An 18,395-nucleotide genomic window follows, 5' to 3' on the forward strand; every position below is an offset into this window, starting at 1 on the left:
CCCCCCCCCCCCCCCCCCGCTACTCTGGGCCTTCAAGGCAGCCAGCCTTAGGGACTCACTCCTGAGCAGTGACTGGAGGCCAGACAAAGCAGCAGGGGAGGAAGGACAATACCTAAGGGGCCCTGGAGGTCAGTGAAGGATATCACAGTAGCCAGAGGGCACTCCCTCACAGAGGCCTTGAGGACAAGCACTGATCCCCCACAGAAAGGGAGACTGGGTAACCTTTAGACTCTGACTTTGTCCAGCTCATTCCCGGGCCCTGGATACTCCCTGGTGCATCATCACTCCCAGGACAGTCCCCTCTCTCTGGCCAGGACCCCAGTACAGAGGCCCTGTCTGTCCTTTGCCCTGACCCTCCTTCTCTGTTCTGGCAGATCCTGATCTGGGGCCTTCGGAACATGAAGCAGGTGCGCTCCCCCCAGCTCCTGGTAGAATGCTGGGAAGAGTCCCTGCAGACACAGCCCATCAAGGACTTCCAGACCAACCCCAACTTCACCCAGTCAGTCCTCTTCCTCACAGTGGTAAGGCAACCTCGGGCAAAGCAGGGGCTGGGGCAGCCCTCTCCCCTGGGAGGCCTCATGCCCGGGCCTCTCCTTGGGGCTGCAGTTCATGCCTATGGAGGAGGTCTACGCGCCACCCCTCACATTGAAGGTGGTGGACAGTCAAGACTTCGGCCAGCAGACTGTGGTGGGTCAGGCCAACATCAACTCCCTACAGCCCTACTTCTGCGACCCCTGGGCTGAGGACTACGTGCCTCCACAGCTTCCAAGTATGGCCCTTTCCCCCTGCCCTTCCCAGCCTCACTCCTAAGCTGGCACTGGGAGTGGGGCAGCCATGGCAGCCCTGCGGGGCTGGTGTCCCTCCTCCTCACCCTTCTTGCTGCTCCTGAGATTCATGATTGCTCTTTCTCCTCAGTGCTGTCTATGAACAAGTACCAGAAGGTGAGTAAAGGGCTCAAGGTCCCACCTTCTTCTACACCATTTACAGGGAGCAGCCCTTGTCCCCGAGGAGAAGCGGAGATTAAACAGAGTTCTGAGACATGTGCTCTCAGTGTACACGAGAACTCTAAAGCTGTGATTCCCAATGTGGACAGCATGTTAGAACAGTCCGAGAGTTTAAAGAAATGCTGTAGCCAGGCCACAGGATAGCTAGCGGGAAGGACCCAAGTATCAGCATTTTTTTCAAGCCCCACCCCTCTCCAGTGATTTCAATGTTTTCAAGGTTCAGAACTATCCCTTGAGAGCTGCACTTATCAAACCTGAATGCACAGGCATCTTGGGGACATCTGGAGCAAAAGCAGGTTCTGACTTAGTAGGCCTGGGGTGAAGCTTCAGGTTCTGCATTTCTGGGCCCTCCCAGAGTTCCATCTGAAGCTGTGGGCATTGAGGATAAGAACTAAGCTTACCCTCCTTCTGGTCCCCAAACCCATGTCTGACGATCTTGGAATTGAAAGGACTCCATGAGGAGCAAGGGAGCCAGGGAAGGGAGCCCTGCCCTCCACTCCCTTTCTCCTCAGAAGTCAGGGATGGTGAGCGGGCCAGGCAGGGGACACCATACCTCACCCACTCTCCTGCTCTCACTTTTCAGGTCCTAGATTACCTCTATGAAAAGTTCTGGTTCGAGTCCAGCAAAGCTGAGGTGACGTAGGCTCAGACTCAGGGAACAAAGGAACGACTCTGGGCAGCTCAGGGAGGCAGGGGGCAGCATGACCCTGGGCAGAGGAAGGCCACTGTGCCTTCTCCCTGAAGGCCAGAATGACCTTCCCTGCCAGGACGAATACGAGCATGAAGTGGACTGGTGGAACAAGCTGTTCTGGGCCACAGGAGATGCCAAGTCCTTGCAGTACAAGCACAAAGACTACCACACCCTGAAGGTTTGGAGGCCTCTAGGGGGGAGACTGCTGAGACTCGGAATAAAATCTGCTGGCAGAGACCAGCAAACCTCACCCTGATTCCTCTAGGAACTACCAGCGGGGATGGGGGCAGGCAGGAGAGGGGGTAGTTTCCTTCTTGTCTCCCTAAGACTCCAGGCCACACCTCCACCAGCCATGCCTTTTTGGGAACCAGGACTGCCCCACCTGCAGCAGGAGGTGCTGACTCTGGGGCCCCCGACCAGGCAGATGCTTTGAAGCCAGACCTAGGAACTGGTGGCCCCTCAGCCCCCTGATGGCAGGAATGGTCCCCCTCTGGCTGAGCCCGCTCTCCCCACCAGCCTGGGTCCCATGCACCCTCCTGCAGGTGTATGACTGCGAGCTGGAGGCTGTGCCCGCCTTCGAAGGCCTGCAGGACTTCTGCCAGACCTTTAAACTCTACCAGGAAGAGCCCAAGTTGGACAGCCCTGTGGTAGGGGAGTTCAAGGTGCATGTCCACCCCAGCTGAGCTGCCCCTGTCTCCTGTGCCCCTTCTGTCACCAGAAGACTCTAATAAAAGCCCTGGCTCTCTATGCTCTGTGAGAGGATAGGGCAGGGAGGGCTTGAAAAACAGTTGAGGGAGCAGGGGAGCAGAAGGTGACCTATGCTGGGATTTAGAGTGACCTCCCTTTACATAGGATGGGCAGGGGCCTCCTCACACCAGCTCTGGCCTACGTTGAGCTCCCCAAACCTATAAGTCTTAGAGAACAAGTTCCAACCTGAAGGGATGGACAGGCATGGAATGGGGGTCCGCATCAGCAGAAACTGGAAACTCACCTAATGACTAGAGTTCTTTGCCCAACACTCTTCCTAAACACAGTTGTCCCTGTGGAGTCCCTGCCGCACCTGCCCTCTCCTGTCCTTGCGGCCTCCCATCCCTGCCATCCTCAACACAGCCTGCTCTCGCTTGAGCTTAGACCAGGGGCACCTCATGGAGGGCTTAACAGAGCCGGGCCCGCACTGCCAACACCTTCCCTCCCCAACACACACACAGGGCCTTTTCCGCGTCTACCCCTTTCCTGAGGATCCAGAAGCCCCCAAGCCCCCTCGCCAGTTCACAGTTTGGCGTGAGAAAGAGGACTTCCCTCAGGAGTGCTTGGTGCGAGTGTACATAGTCCGAGCAATCAACCTGCAGCCCCAAGATGCCAACGGCCTGGTAATGAGCAGCCCCAAACCCATGGTGTTCATGGTCCCCGGGCCCACCCAACCCAGGTGCCTCCCACAGGGTCGTGGAGCTCCCTCAGGCTGCAGATACCCAGACCGCCACCTCACCACAGGCTCCATCTGGTACGAGGGGCTCACTTCTGCCCCACCCCCACCCTCCCTGACCAACCTGGGCTGACTTTCCATTTCCTGTCACATTTCCCTCCCTATGACTGAACCCCAGTGTGACCCTTATGTGATCCTGAAACTGGGACAGACAAAGATTGGCAACCGGCACAAGTACCAGCCCAACACTGTGGATCCCATCTTTGGCATGTGAGCTGCCCCAACTCACCCAATCCCACACTTCTCCAGGAGTAAGCTCCAGAAGGCGAACAACTCTTGCATTTCTTTCTAACCTCTGAGTTCCTAGCACGGGGTCTCACAGTGCTCAACAGATGGAAGGGTGGTCAGTTCTACCCTCCTTCTCAAACACTTTGCCTGGGAAAGGAGTTCAGGGTCCCACAACCCAGGCCTACCAAAAGTTGTTTCTAGCCATAGCTAGGGGATAGTTATTGGCAGGTGACAGCCACCCCAGGCTCTGCTCTCCATATTCACCATGACCAAACAAGGGGCTGAGATGCTAGACAGGGAGGCCTGTAGATAACATGGTGCACAGTCTGCAGTGTCCAACACCCTCACCCCTAGGATGTTTGAACTCAGCTGTACCATCCCCCTGGAGAAAGACCTGGAGATCCAGCTATATGACTTTGACCTGTTTTCACCTGATGATAAGATTGGAACCACAGTCATTGACCTTGAAAACCGACTCTTGTCTGGCTTTGGAGCCCGTTGTGGGCTCTCCAAATCCTACTGCCAGTAAGTACACCTGAGGCTGGGCAAGAGAATAGGGGAGGGGTGGAGGAGGGAGCCCCCAGTTCCCTTTGCAGAGGTTGCATCCCAGGCTGGGGAACCAGGGCCCGAACCTGGCCCCATCCATGCCCCCACCACTGCTCATCCTGCAGTTCAAAGCAGAATGTTCTCCAGGACCCAAACCTCCCCACTTGTTCCTCTCCCTTAACCTCACAGGTCAGGGCCCTTTAGGTGGCGGGATCAAATGCACCCAAGCTTCCTCTTGGAACGCCATGCCAAACAGAAAGGGCTGCCTCCGCCTCTGTTCAATACTGAGGAGGACTCTGTTTTTTACAATGGGAAGCAATTCAGACTGCAAAGCTTTGGTGAGAAGTACAGCACGCTGCTGGAAGGCACAGAGACAGGCCTCTGAAACGAGAGGGCACCTGCCCCATTTTGCCCTTTCCTCTTGTGGAGGGCAACCATGGCCACTGTCCAGGCTGGGGTAGGGAAGGGGGCGCACCTGCCTGGGAGACAGGAAAGCTAACAACCTCGTGATCCCCTCCCCTTCCACCTCCTTCCATCTAGAGCCCAAGCCCCCTACTGTTCGTTATTTGGGACCTAAGAAAGAACGCCTTGCACTGTACCTCCTGCACACCCAGGGGCTGGTCCCTGAGCATGTGGAGACCCGCACACTATACAGCGACAGCCAGCCAGGCATCGACCAGGTATGAGGCTCGAGGGGCTGGATCGGGAGACCAGGGAGCCCATCCATCCAGGACATAGCCATGACGAGAGGGGAAGGGGAGGCCAAGCATTCACAGATGCATGCGCACAAAAGGTAAGCATGTTCTGTTAGAAGTGAGAAGTTCCAATGATGTCACTCAGAATGGAGAAATTCGGAGCAGGAAAAGTGGTCTACAAGAAACCTAGGCCGTACATCAGTTGGTAGAAGCGGTAAGGCGCAACCTTACCAGCCTACGCTGCTTTAGTCTCTCCTGAGGGAGGGTGGGGAGGTAGCACCTGGGGTCAGATGTGCAGACATTACAACCCTGGCTTACCTGTTAATTGCAGGCTGTGTTTTCTCCATGGCAAGGAACCCCAAACAGAAGGAATAAAAATCCCCATGGGCACCCTAATTATCATCCACCCTCTACCCTCCAGCCACCAGAACAGCTCATCTCATTCTCCAAATTTCTCAAGCTGATACCACATTCCAGACACAAAGTTCTCTGCTGAGCACTTTTTATAAACCATTCTCATTAAACCTGTTTTCTTAAATGGGGTCAACTTCAAAAGAATAAAATGAGGTCAGTTTGAAAGAATATATTTGTCTATACCTTCCAGTGTTAGTAGTTCTACTCTTTTAGTTTTTTCTCTTCCTTTTTCTCACCATTTTCATCCCTCCCTTCTTAAGACAGACCTCTATGTTTGGTGGACAGCTTCATACCCTTACAATATGCTTACACAACATAAAGCAACCTGGACACTTGGACTGATCATCTAGTTTGCTCTTTTCTTGGGGCCGCTAAGCTGGTTAATAAATGAAGCCCCAACCCCACTGTGGTGCTCTGTCCAGAGAGGCTGAGGAGCACGGCCTGCTCAACAGCATTAACCCCCAGTCACAAGTGATAACCCGCTGTGGCCATCAGCCTTGAAGCCATCATACACTACCAGCCTTACTCTGTACCATTCTTCCAGCCAAAATGAGAAAAGGGAATCTGGCGGGGAGTTGCCAGACTTCCTGTCTGAAGTCCATTCCATCTCCTTACCCCACCCTCCTATGGTGGGGACACAGCCTCCACAGACCCCAGAACCTGGGACAGGGCTCCCAGGTCACAGCATGCTCAGAACAGAGGCTGGCAACCCCCAGCCAGCTAATCCATCTCTACTCTAGGGAAAGGTGCAAATGTGGGTGGACATCTTTCCCAAGAAGCTTGGGCCTCCTGGCCCCCCAGTCAACATCAAGCCCAGAAAGCCTAAGAGGTAAGTGACCTACCTCATCCCCATCACTGTACTTCCCAGGGCACGGAACATGGGTGTGCTCACACACTAAGGAACAGCAAATTCCTTCCTTCTCTTGGGAGTCCTGGGAGCTTCCTTCCCCTGCATCCTCCCAAATGTGGCGTGCCTGGTGTGGGCATGGAGGGCAGCCTCCCAGGCCTGTCTTCCTGCACCAAGTTGGGGAGCTATTCCTCAGCAAAGCCTCAGACTACAGTGGCTGCAGGTATGAGCTGCGCTGCATCATTTGGAAAACTGCCCAAATGGACCTGGGGAAAAGTCTATCTGGCGAGATAAGCGACATCTATGTCAAAGGGTGAGAAAGATGGCAGGCCTCCAGCAGTGTTCCCTCAGAGTTCCCTAGTTGTATCATCCCTATGCCTCCCACCCCCAATTCTGGGGCCACATCTCTCCACTCCCACCCGTGCCTGGTGTCTGTTGAGCAGTGCTTCCCACAAGGGGAAGGGGAGGGGGACAATACATGTGAACCCCAGGTGAAATGACTTTCTCCCCAGGTGGCTATTCGGGCTAGAGAAGGACATGCAGAAGACAGATATCCACTACTACTCCCTCACTGGGAAAAGCGACTTCAACTGGCGGTTCATCTTCACTATGGACTACCTGGCAGCTGAGCATATGTGTGTCCAGAGCCAGAAGGTAACAGAACTGGGAGTGGGGGTGGGGGCTGTGCTCCCTCTCCCGCTTCCTCAGAGAACTATAAGCTGAACACTTGGAATGTGGCCTCAGGCAGAAACTTCTCTGAGAGTCTATCACTGCTGGGTAGTGGGCTACTAAGGGGGCCAAGGGCAATCTCAAGGGAGACAGGCCAGGAATACGCTCTTCTGTCACCCTCCAGGACTACATATGGAGCCTGGACCCCACAGTGATGAAGTTCCCAGCCCGGCTCATCATCCAGATCTGGGACAACGACATCTTCTCCGCTGATGACTTCCTAGGTGAGATCTGGAATAGGGTCCATGACCACAGGACAGGGAGTTCCTTCTTGCTGACAGCATTTCTCTGGGCTCAGGGCTCCTGGAGCTGGATTTATCTGACATGCCTCTACCAGCCCGGCACGCCAATATGTGCTCCATCAGGATGATGGATACAGATTCCAAGTGGCCTTACTTCCTCCAGTATAAGCACATCTCCCTCTTCAAGAAGAAGACTGTAACGGGCTGGTGGCCTTGCCAGGTCCTCGATGGTGGCAAATGGCGCTTGTCGGTAGGAGCTGGGGAAGGTGTCTATTGCATAGGACTACTATGCCACGTAACTTGGCTCTAACAGACTTCTGGGGACCTTTGCTAAATCCCTTTTCCTTTCTATGGGAAGGGGTCTTAAACTATTCTCGCACCTGTTGTGATGAACTCAGCCTCCCACCACCTATGGTGTTTCTAGGGTAAAGTGAAGATGACGCTGGAGATTCTGTCAGAGAAGGAAGCCCTAATCAAGCCAGCAGGGCGAGGCCACTCAGAACCCAACCAGTACCCTACACTTCATCCTCCCCTGTAAGGGTCCTGTGGGACAAAGGCACAAAATCTTTCTTCCTCATTCACAAAGCTGAGCTGCTAGGCCCGGCAATTTGAATAGAGTGGTGAACATCGGGCCTATAAGTGGAGAGAGGTTAATTACTTCCTAGCATGCCGGCTCAGGGCTCAGCTACAATCAGGAGAGAACAGCCTTAGTGAAGGGGAAATGGGGGGCTGGGGACACACAAGTAAGCAGAAGTTGTTTTAAAAAAGAAAGCTCTTGGGTCCAGATTACTTGACCTGAAGGTTCTCTCTGCCTTCCATCCTCTGACATCTCCTCTGCTTATGGACAGACGACCCAACACCTCGTTCTTGTTTCGGATACCTGTTACAACCTTGTGTCACGTTTTCTGGAAACGCTACCACTTTAAAATCATAGCCGCTGCAATCATATTTATTATAGCACTTCTGCTGTTCAACTTTATCTATTCAGCCCCGGTGAGTGACAATCCTGGGGACAGGGACAAAGGCACTAGTTGCTCTTGGGATGACTCTGAAGAGACAGCCTCAGGTCACTACCTCAGGCTAACAGTTGCCTTTTCTCTCTAGCATTACTTGGCCATGAACTGGATCAAACCTGGACTTCGGCTGAGTGCTCCCCTTAAAATATATAGCAATGTCATCAATCCACCAAACACCCGCATTGCCAACCCTTCTGTCCTCACGGGCCAGCATCTGAACCTAAATCCTGCAGCAGACCATGAGCTGAAATTCCTCCAGGGACCTATGAATCACCCGCAAGACATTTTTCCAGAACTTCCAGCCCTGCAAGACTAATTGGCCCAGGTCTGCTTGGCTTTTCTCCTGCCCAAGCCTTACTCTTGGGCTTCCTACCAATCTCTCATTTCTATCTTCTAGGACATATGCAAGGGGCTAAGGATATTCTGGCCATTCTGTTCAGAAACCACTTCCAACAAGGACAGAGTTGTCATTTTCCCACTGAAGTAAACAAGTTTTGTCACAGAGAGTCACCTTATAATTTTGGGGGTTGAAGACAACACGAAAAGCAAGACTCACAAGGACAGGGAACAGTGTCCTTTTTATACACCACCTCTAGTCTTCAGGGTCTCCTCCTCTCTAAGAGGCTCTGAAGTCAGAGGGCAACCAAGAGAAAGGGGGACTGTGAGGAGAGAAATGGCTCACGTGGGGTAAGCAGCTTGCCAAAATCACTGTTCCCACCCCTACGGTACATGCACAAAAGAGCCATGCCACAGACCAGGCATCTCCCTCTAGGGCACACCTAGGATTATGGAGCCCAGAACAGTATTTGGTCCCATTCACAATGAGAAATATTTATTTCTAAGAACGAAAAGCAAGAGCTAGGGCATGACCTGCCATGCTAGGTTAGACAGTTTCCTTGCATCACACATATCTCAAAGGCTGGCCCTACGCTGGGTGGGGACTGCATTTCATGTCTTCCCCATCCTGTTTAAAAACCCTCAAGGAGTCCATGAGTGGGGAAACATAAAAAACTCATCTCACACACACACCCTCCCCCATGATGAGACCCCTTCCTCCCACACCACTGCCTGGGCTATCTCAAGAGCTCACCTAGGTCCTCCCACCACAGGGGTCTAGCCAATCTCCCCCTGAGCTCAAAAAAGACAAAAGAGCCGTTTGCTTTGTCAGTTCTAAGTGGTCCTAAGGCCAAGCTTCAGGTCACAGTTTGTGCTCTGGCACCCAATCCTGGAGCTGCTCTGCTCTTGTGGGGAAGGTCTTAGGAGGACCCCATTTTACTCCCACCTATAGGAGAGCACTGTGGCCTGTGATGCTCACTTACGCACATGGGAGGGACAGAAAAAAAGCCCAACACGACAGAAACTTATATGCAGCCAAGGTGCCCTCCTTTCCTTCCGGACTGAGCTGAGGGTTTTCCCAACCCAAAAGAAGGCAGGACAAGGGTTGACAGGCTTGGGGCTCAGAAGAAGGCCTAGACCTTCCCCCAAACCTACCCCTCAAAGGAAGGACACTGTTTGATTTCCATCAGTCATTTTAAGAATTTCCCTTAGGCTACAGAAGTACATGGCTAGGAGGGCTCAGAGCTCCAGGCCCTCCAGGGAGACTGGCCTATTGGCCAATTTAACCACAGGGCAGACAGGTGAGCAGCACTTGACCCCTTGTCAGATAAGGCAGTGGAACAAGGATTGACCCACAGTGGATGACACTCAGCCTCTGTCACTTAATGACAATGAACCCTTCCAGGCACAGATGACCAGGGTCTATTGCTCCCAGATTTGCAACAGGAGTTCAGCAACAGTTTCTTATCCATTAAGAAAAAGAAGCCAAGTTTCCTCTTTGGGGAGTATCCAAGCGGAGGCTATAAAAAGAAAGCTTCCTTAAATTTTGAACACTCAAAGTGGGATTCCAAAAATCATGATAAACACAAAACATGCAGGCTCCAGAGTCCAGAAACATCTCCACATGGCAAATGTTGCTTTTGGTGTCAAAACATGGAGCTGGGCAGTTTCACAGTTACTCCTATTACATCCATGAAGTCTTCCAAGTTTCTCTTGACTTGCACACCAAGTGTGTCAAACCTGACTGAGGGCCTAAAGAAACCAACTGGGAAAGTCACAAACCAAGAGAGCCAAGTTTCACGCTAAAGAACAATCACTAGAGCAGTGAGCCAAAGCAAAAAGCCCTTTCCCCATGGCCACCTAATGAGGGTCAGCAAAACCTAAGTTTGTTCTGCAGCCCCAGGCTCCAAAAGACAGGCATCCAGATGTCTCTTCCAGCTCAGGCTGCATTTGGAGAGAACGATGAATGGAGGGAGAAGGCAACGCAGGGAAGAAGTTTCCATCCAGATTTCTAACGAAAGTTCCTCAAGTGGACAGAGGCTTGGATGAAAAGCAATGAATGGAAGCCTGAAGGTCTGGGGAGTTATCAGTGTTGTATTCTTTGCAGATTTAAAAATGAAGTACAAGGGTCCTCTGAGTCCAACAACAAGGCAGCCTGAGCTATGAAATTCTTTTCTGTGATTTTAGTACCATAACCGCATAAATTCTCTCTATCCTCTTAGCTCCCAAGTGGAAGGACTGCAGGGAAAGGCACGTCACAGCAGCACTGCCCTGGGGTAGGTGGGCTTCCTGAACCAGAGTCAGATGTCCCCATGGATTACCATGGTAATGCAGTGTCCCTGCATTCAAAGTTCCAGTGACAGAACAGAGTCCCTGACCAGCTGTTGGAGACTAGAGAAGGCCGGCCAGGCTATATGCTCAGGCCAGTGCCTGCTCCTCCCACACCTCATAGTGACAGCCACAGGGGCGGCAGTAGCAGGACGGCTCAGTAGAAACGCTTTCGGCTCTGTTCCTGCCATTTGTTGTAGAGTATGATACCAATGACAATGGCAAATACGGAAAACACCAGCGAGAAGAAGACGATGAGGAAGAGGGCCAGGCCACTCAGGGGCGGCAATGGGGCGGTCACTGAGGAAGCAAGAGAGAAGCAAGTCAGAATCAGGGAGCCCACCCAGCTGGGAAGATACAGAGTCTCCAGCTTGACACCCATTTCTGGGAGCCAGAAATGATAGACTCTCCCTTTCAGGATGCCTCAATTTAAAAACTGAGCAGCCCTGGGGCGCCTGGGTGGCTTAGTCGATTGAGCGTCTGACTTCAGCTCAGGTTATGATCTCGTAGTCCGTGGGTTCGAGCCCCATGTCTGGCTCTGTGCTGACAGATCAGAACCTGGAGCTTGCTTTGGATTCTGTGTCTCCCTCTCTGTCTGCCCCTCCCCCACTTGTGCTCTGTCTCTCTCTCGCTCTCTCTCTCTCTCTCTCTCTCTCTCTCTCTCAAAAATAAAAATAAACATAAAAAACAACAAACAAACTGAGCAACCCTGCTCATCTGTAACACAGAGACAAGTGGAATGGAAGGAGCGCCTGCTCCATGTTGTTTAGTGGAAGAGCACAGAAAGGAGACGGCCCCACAAGCTGCAGGTGCAAGTCACCCCAGACCTTCCAGGCACGGTGACCTCCCTTTGACCACGGGACCACTTCCCAGGATCCCCTGTGCTCACCCTCAGGCAGCTTCATGTTGTCCACTGAGGGCAGGAACACATCTCGATGCAGTTTCTCCTCTTCTGGGGTTCTCTCCACTGTCAGCTCAAACAACTTCAGGGAAATGACATCATGATTATCTAAAGGAGAAAAGCACAAGGAGGACCCAAACCACCTCAAACAGAGGTACCTTGGGACTTTCTTGGTTCAAGCTTCTGATCCACAGCTAACTAGCAATGACTTTGTTTTTTTTCGAAATTTACTTATTTTTTAAGTAATCTCTCCATGCAACATGGGGCTTGAACTCACAACACGGAGATGAAGTGTCAGATGCTCTACTGACTGAGCAAGCCAGGCATCCCACTAGCAGTGATTGAGAAAAATGGTTGGAACCTGTTTTCTCATCTAAAATCAAGAATAGGGAACAGAGAGAATATTCTGTATTACTCAGGATTTAAAGTTTTCATCAACAAGCATACATTACCTATATAACTTTAAAACTTACACATAATGCAAGAATGAAAGCCCATATCATATGTAAAGCCTTGTAGTACAGTGAGGGAAGACACAGCACTATAGCTTCCCTTCCATGCAGACACACACACGCAAGACAGGAAAGGGCCTTGTGGCAGCTGATTACTAGGTCACAAGCAGGGCATAGCTACTGGCATGGCACACAGTTCCCTTCTGGACTAGGCCTAATTCTCTGCAGCTCCTTATAACTGTGACTCTGAATCTCACTAATAATTACAAGAGAAAGGATCAAGCAATTAAGGGCTCCTTTTTTTCCTCTCTTTTTAAAGTATCATTAATAATGGGGGCACCTGGATGGCTCAGTCATTTAAGCATCTGACTCTTGGTTTCGGCTCAAGTCATGATCTCTCAGTTCCTGATTTCGATCCCTGCATCAGGCTCTGGATTGACAGTGCAGAGGCCATTTGGGATCTCTCTCTGCTCCTCCCATTCTCCCTCTCTCTCTCAAAACAAATATATAAACTTAAAAAAAAAGTATCATTAATAAACTCATAGATTCAAACATATTTGATGTGTTTCAATACACTGAACTTGTACAATCTTATAGGTGCTCAATGTGACCTATCTCCAGTGAGAGCCTATTCGAGTTGGCTTTTGAGTCCTTTTGCATGAACCCAGAAATGTCTGATTCTTTATTGCTTTCCTGGGAGGTTCCCAGTTTATCCATTTCCTGCCTCAGCCCTGGCATCAGCCATTTCTCCAGGAAGCTCTTGTTCTTTCCTTTTAGCATGAATTGGTATTAAGAGACCACAAATCTGAATGCTAGGGGTGCTCATGGCTATTAGGGTTGGTTATTGGAGACTGGACTTCTTGCCATTTCCCTTTTTTTTTTTTTTTTCATTTTAACATATATTTTATTTAACCCAATATATCCAAAAAAACTATCATTTCTACATGCAAATGATAGAAAAATTGTTGATGACATTACGTTCATTTTCTAAGTCTTTGAAGTCTAGTGTGTATCCTACATTTATAGCACATGTCAGTTTGGAATCGCCCTATTTCAAGTGTCCAGTAGCCACCTGTAACTTGTTGCTACTATACTGGACAGTGTTGATCTAGATCATTATTCTAGTTGACTTCTGACATGTGTGTTGGGCCCAAAGGAAACTCTGATCCTCATAATGTAACACAAGAGAAATATATTTGCATAGGGTACTCTCTGCCCTCTCTGCTTCCAGCTGAGGAACTCCACTTTGGGGTGATAATTTGGGGACCCCTCAACCATTCCTTCCCCAAACTGCCAACTTGTGTCTTCTCAGCACATTTTGTCTTGACTTCTGGCAGAAGAAAGAAACCATATCATGTTCCCACTTTTTTCTTCCTCACACCTAGATGACATCCTTTGAACCAAGAAATTTAGAATTTTTGTATATGGGGGAAAATCCATCAATGTCTCACATACTAGGATTATTCCAATTGCAACTCTGTATGGTCCAGGCATGGTACACCAGGAAGCCTGGTGCACCATTTCTCTGTGATTCTCTCCACTCTGCCCTCTTCTGTGATCTTCATCTCCCAGCTGCTGGCAAGATGGCTGCCCCAGCTCCAGGTATCCCACCCTCCCTCCCTTCCTGAAGAAGGAAGAGGGCCATTTCTATTATTAAGGTGGCATTTACAGCTGCTTAGATTCCTATCTTTAGCAGACTCCCAGAGAGGAAAAAACTAGATTTGCCTTCAATTAGAAAAATGTTTTTGCTGTCAGGAATGAGTTTAAGCCCTGAAACGATAAAAAGATGGGCCAATGCTCCTCACAATGTAGGGGCATCAAAGGCTGGGGGTACTGAAATGTGTCCTTTCTCATCCATTTTCAACAATTCACTGCATAACAAGAAAGAAGATGTCAACAAGAAAGACCTTAAGAGAAAGACATAATTTGTATTTAGGGATATCCCACAGGCAGAGAACAGAGACTTGTTAATATAGGCATTATCACTAAACATCTAGAGCAAAGAACTCCTTAGGATAAAAATTACTCTACTTCACACTAGCTTTATTCATAATGAATTATACTAGTCAAAAACCCCCAAAATTCAGTGCCTCACCTCTTCTCAAAAGAAGTTATGATTAAGGCTCAAGCCAAGGGAGAGAACAAACATATAAGAGGAAGTTACAAGTTGAGAACAAGTAGGAAGAAAATCCAGAGATAGAAAAGTAAAAGAACCAGGTACTATTAATGCCACATAAATCAAGAACAGCTGGAGTTTGAGAGTAACTGGTCAAACCAGCTGAAGAGAGGACAAAGAATGGCGACTGAGAACAGAGTACCATGGTATGGCAAGGACGAAGCAGGTCTGAGAAGAGTAGTGCTAATGGCTTGACCGAGATGCGTGGGAGGTCTGACTACAGGGTGGCAGAGCAGTGGATGGCCTGGAAACAGAAGCACCTGTGCACAGGACACATTCAGAAGTCTGAGCACAAAGGAAGATCTGGGGATGAGTTCGAAAAGGGAAGGCAGAGTCAAGGAATTCAAGGAAAAGCTTTGTTAAGAGAAGGGGCACCAGAGATATCAAAGTACAGAACTCAAAACACAGGCCTGATGAAGAGGCAAATACTACTTTGCATTAGCACCAACCATCTCCTAGAGCCAACTGGACTAGGATAAGGTAGGCCTGGGAGGGGTGGCGGGGGGGCAGGAGGGGGGTTAAGGATACAAAAATGTCAGAAGAGAGGCACTTCCTGGGTACTTGCTTCCCACAGTTCTGCTTGTCTGGCTTTCCCCTCTGAGAAGCCTCACCAAGGCCTGGCTATCGAGACATGACCTCACTCAGGACAAATAAAGAGTACATGGGGCAATACCCGAGAGATCTCCAGTGATGGAGGAGGTACCAAAGTAGTAGCCCCGGGGCAGACGAACACCTGGCACCTCAATGCAGTCCCTCCACTCATGCTTGCCATCGATGTCCATCATTATCTAGAATAAAAAGAAGAGATAAATCAGGGCCATGAAAGCAGGTGCAAGGTAGACCATACCACCAACTGGTCCAGAAAACAAGGACTCACCGTCAGATGCCTCTTGACATAGCGAATCACAAGGAAGGTGTCATAATGCAGATTGCGGACAATGGCTGTACAGCCCCCCAGCTCTGTAGGCCGCCCATCCCGCTCATGATCATAGCTGAGGGAGCCATTGTTCACCATGGCTGAGATGTAAGGGAATACCCGCTGGGAAAGCAGGGAAGGAAAAGCAGAGGACAGTAAGGAAGTACTCTTAGGAATGCCTGTACAAATAGCAACAGAATTGCACACATACAAGCTGAGCCCTTTCCAGCAGACCAGACGACCATTCTGCCTCATCATCAGCGGCTCCCTAAAATCCACTCTCAGATGGTCACTCAAAGGATATAGCCCAGGAAACAACTGAACTCTGTACTTGCCTTCAGGAATCCCCTTGCTACTAATGTGGGGTGGGTCTGAAATGGCCCCTCTGGAGTCTTGACTTGAATCCTTCCAGAGATCCCTATTTGGCATTTACACATGACTCAGGACTGGTGGTTTTCTTTTTATGTATATATACCTATCTCCCCAACTTCCATGTAAACTCCTTGAAGAAAAAAATCACTTATACTTCCTTATGTGTCTCCACCTTCCATCCCTCCCAAACCCCCTTCGCCCACCCCTACTCATCCCCAGGGTAAGCATTTTGCATATAGCAGATACTCTGAAAATACCTGTTTGATCAGGAAAACCTTTCCATTCTGGATAGCTCCTTTCAAATTCTCAAATCCTATAAGCATATGATGGATGCCATGTGGATTAGGACTCAGAAACAGCACTGCCAGAACCAGGCTGCCAGATGGTGTTCTCCAGCCACAACTGTTCATAGTTGAAAGACCTTCCAGCCCACTTCAGCTTCACCTACACATAACTTCTGCCAGCAATACCCTCCCACTCCCACTACCCATTTCCCACCAACTTCAGAGGCTTTCTCTCTCTCCAGTAGAGTTGTAGGAGGGAATGCTTCCTCAAAAATGATGCCCTAACTATTTAAGAACCAGCCCAGTGCTGAGGCAGTGCAGAGGCAGGGTGATGAAAGGAGAGGAAACATGACACATGACACATGCCACTTCTTTGGTGACTTCCTCATTGCCCTCAACAGTCAACATGCAAGGTGGAGATGCAGTCAAAATCAGAGAATGGTGACTCAAGACAACAGCCACACGGGTGTGAACAGGGGCAAATGGTGGATGGACACGCAGGGAATAAGGGATGGCCATGGTGGGTCAAGACTGAGTACCTGGACTCCTGGAGAATATCGCCTCTTCTGGGCCTGAGAGGGTCCAGCAGGTTATTATAAAAATGAGAGAGGACACAGAAGACAGGAGACCAGGTCAGAAAGAAACAGCCATGGAAGAGCTTTGACCCAGCTGTGGTGGATGAGCAAACCAATCTAAATCCCCAAACAGAAATGTAGGGTCTGTGGAGGGCATTTAGCAAGTCCTTACACCCCTCAAAATTGTGGGCAAAACTGTGCATAGAGGCTTGTTTGTTTTCTAAGGAGAGGGTCTGTTAGTATCAATCCCAAAGGGGCCCACTAAGAATTCCTCTGAGGCTTTCAGAAACTTTATAATATAAACACACAGCACTACATTATACCAGAAGGCCCCACTTATGTCTCTGAGTCAGAAGGCCAGGCCACATGTTTTGTCTGTATCCAGAAGACAGTATTTCTATAAGAAGGGGAGAGACAGGACTGACAAATAGGGCTAACTTCTTTCGAATTCAAGATGGCCTTTACTACCCAGAATCTCAGGATACAGCTGTTGCCCAAAAGACAAAAATCCTACCACTTGAGAGACAATGAAGTTAACTCTAATCCAAAGCGATCATCTACCCTCTAAGTGAGCTTTATGGACATATATTTTCCAAATAGCTTTGTCATTCTAACCTACAACATGTGGGTAAGGAAGAAGCTCCATGGAAGCATGGTGGCATGGTAGATTTAGAAAAACCCCGAGGCTTGAGGGTAGTCAGCTTTGCTCTAGAAAACTGCTACGGTTCTAAGCTAGAAGCAACAAGAGGTATATACACAAGCTCAGGCCAGGCCTGCCCTACGGGAAGGATGTGTGAGGGTGTAGAGCCCGAAGCATTTCTTCCTCTAACACTTAGTGAGCACCTATTAGGAGCTAGGCACTGTTCCAGATTCTGGGGTTCAATGGAAAACCAGACAGACTGGTATCTGCTGTCACAGAGCGGACACAGAGTAGAAGAGACAAACAATAAACAAGCAAATAAAATTATTTCAGAGAGAGGGGTACCTGGCTGGCTCAGTTGGAAAAGAAGCACGCAACTCAAGATCTCGGGGTCGTGAGTTTGAGCCCAAAGGTTGGGTGTAGAAGATTATTTAAATAAAACTTTTTTAAAAAATTATTTCAGAGAGGGATAATGCTATGATGAAAAATAAAAGAGGTAACAAGATAGGCTACTGAGGGAATAGCTCTCTGAGGAGACAACATTTGAGCTGGTCATTAGAGCCACCAAAAGATCTGTAGGTGTAAGAAGCCTGAGGTTGGCATATTTGGGGACTAGAAGACACCAGTGTCTGAAACTCAGCCAGTGAGGGAGAGGTGGGTGTGAGCTGAGGCACAAGCCAGATCACACTGGGCCTTGGAAGCCACAGTGAGGACCGTAGGGTAAGCCCCCCACTGCTCTGCTCTTATGCCACTGGTGGAATATGCACAGGACTACAGAAAGGTACAAAATCAATCAGTGGATGACTAAATTTCCCCAAACTACTCTTCTACATCTATCATTTGGAACAAGGGAATTATGAGTATGTTGTCAAGCAGAGTACAGAAACGGGCTTCTGACAAGAACGCTCATCACTTCAGTGAACAATTAGGGAAAAGGGAGTAACAATGCCCTGGGTAGCCCATTTATCGACCCTAGTACGCATGATCAGAAGTTTATGTTGCACCTTTCAAAAGGGTGCCTCAGACAACTGTCCTTAACCGACAGCAGCCTTCCTCTTCCCAAGGCTGGTGAGGCATCCGATTATCCAGGAATAGCCAGAGGGAGGCTGGCCCCCAGCATCACCTGCAGGAGTTTTCCAGTTGCACATACATGTGGGGCTCTCAAAGAGTCTCAGTTATAGGTCTAGAGGGGGGCACAGGCTTATGTATTTTTCAAAAAGCACCACAGACAGTTGTGATATACAACCAAGTTTAAGAAACACTGCACCAGACCCAGCGCCCCACACCTTTGAAGCCAGAATCTGTCTACTTCAGCAACTCGTGACACGGCCTTCAACTTTTCACCTCATACTAGTAGTAAGTCTTTAAATGCCCTCTTATTTTCCATGCCCAGTCAGGAGTTCTTAAGTGTTCCTTGGGAAGCCACTAATTTCACACAGCAGCTCATTTTCTTTCCTTGGAAAGCAGCCTATATATAGCAAGAACCAAAGGCTGAAGAATCACTCGGACTCAAGGAGGGT

General features: G+C 49.7%; 2 protein-coding genes across 21 annotated transcripts in view; one reads left to right on the top strand and one right to left on the bottom strand.

The window, feature by feature from the left end:
• FER1L5 (fer-1 like family member 5) overlaps nt 1-8,399 on the top strand; it is a 61,444-nt gene extending 53,045 nt beyond the window's left edge. For 7 of the 15 annotated variants that reach the window (XM_040453908.1, XM_040453907.1, XM_040453915.1 and 4 more), the window contains 19 exons: nt 375-521; nt 607-769; nt 916-941; nt 1,588-1,638; nt 1,772-1,873; nt 2,238-2,357; nt 2,904-3,065; nt 3,297-3,388; nt 3,761-3,931; nt 4,142-4,290; nt 4,493-4,632; nt 5,802-5,890; nt 6,132-6,221; nt 6,421-6,562; nt 6,762-6,861; nt 6,936-7,129; nt 7,304-7,413; nt 7,728-7,872; nt 7,984-8,399. In XM_040453908.1, the coding sequence (XP_040309842.1) occupies nt 375-521; nt 607-769; nt 916-941; nt 1,588-1,638; nt 1,772-1,873; nt 2,238-2,357; nt 2,904-3,065; nt 3,297-3,388; nt 3,761-3,931; nt 4,142-4,290; nt 4,493-4,632; nt 5,802-5,890; nt 6,132-6,221; nt 6,421-6,562; nt 6,762-6,861; nt 6,936-7,129; nt 7,304-7,413; nt 7,728-7,872; nt 7,984-8,211 (2,421 nt within the window). In that variant the 3' untranslated portion in view covers nt 8,212-8,399. Of the gene's footprint in view, nt 1-374; nt 522-606; nt 770-915; nt 942-1,587; nt 1,639-1,771; nt 1,874-2,237; nt 2,358-2,903; nt 3,066-3,296; nt 3,389-3,760; nt 3,932-4,141; nt 4,291-4,492; nt 4,633-4,978; nt 5,297-5,801; nt 5,891-6,131; nt 6,222-6,420; nt 6,563-6,761; nt 6,862-6,935; nt 7,130-7,303; nt 7,414-7,727; nt 7,873-7,983 lie in introns of those variants that run through there. The other 8 variants (XM_040453910.1, XM_040453911.1, XM_040453914.1 and 5 more) reach the window with 8 other exon arrangements.
• Nucleotides 1-18,395, bottom strand: part of LMAN2L (lectin, mannose binding 2 like) — a 64,506-nt gene that overhangs the window by 26,029 nt on the left and 20,082 nt on the right. For 3 of the 6 annotated variants that reach the window (XM_040453938.1, XM_040453934.1, XM_040453937.1), the window contains 5 exons: nt 16,200-16,232; nt 14,966-15,127; nt 14,762-14,876; nt 11,449-11,568; nt 9,262-10,859 (listed from right to left, as the gene is read on the bottom strand). In XM_040453938.1, the coding sequence (XP_040309872.1) occupies nt 10,717-10,859; nt 11,449-11,568; nt 14,762-14,876; nt 14,966-15,127; nt 16,200-16,232 (573 nt within the window). In that variant the 3' untranslated portion in view covers nt 9,262-10,716. Of the gene's footprint in view, nt 1-9,261; nt 10,860-11,448; nt 11,569-14,761; nt 14,877-14,965; nt 15,128-16,199; nt 16,233-18,395 lie in introns of those variants that run through there. The other 3 variants (XM_040453935.1, XM_040453939.1, XM_040453936.1) reach the window with 2 other exon arrangements.

Source organism: Herpailurus yagouaroundi, unplaced genomic scaffold (genome assembly GCF_014898765.1).
Source record: "Herpailurus yagouaroundi ecotype Mexico unplaced genomic scaffold, PumYag 210, whole genome shotgun sequence".
Classification (NCBI taxonomy): domain Eukaryota; kingdom Metazoa; phylum Chordata; class Mammalia; order Carnivora; family Felidae; genus Herpailurus; species Herpailurus yagouaroundi.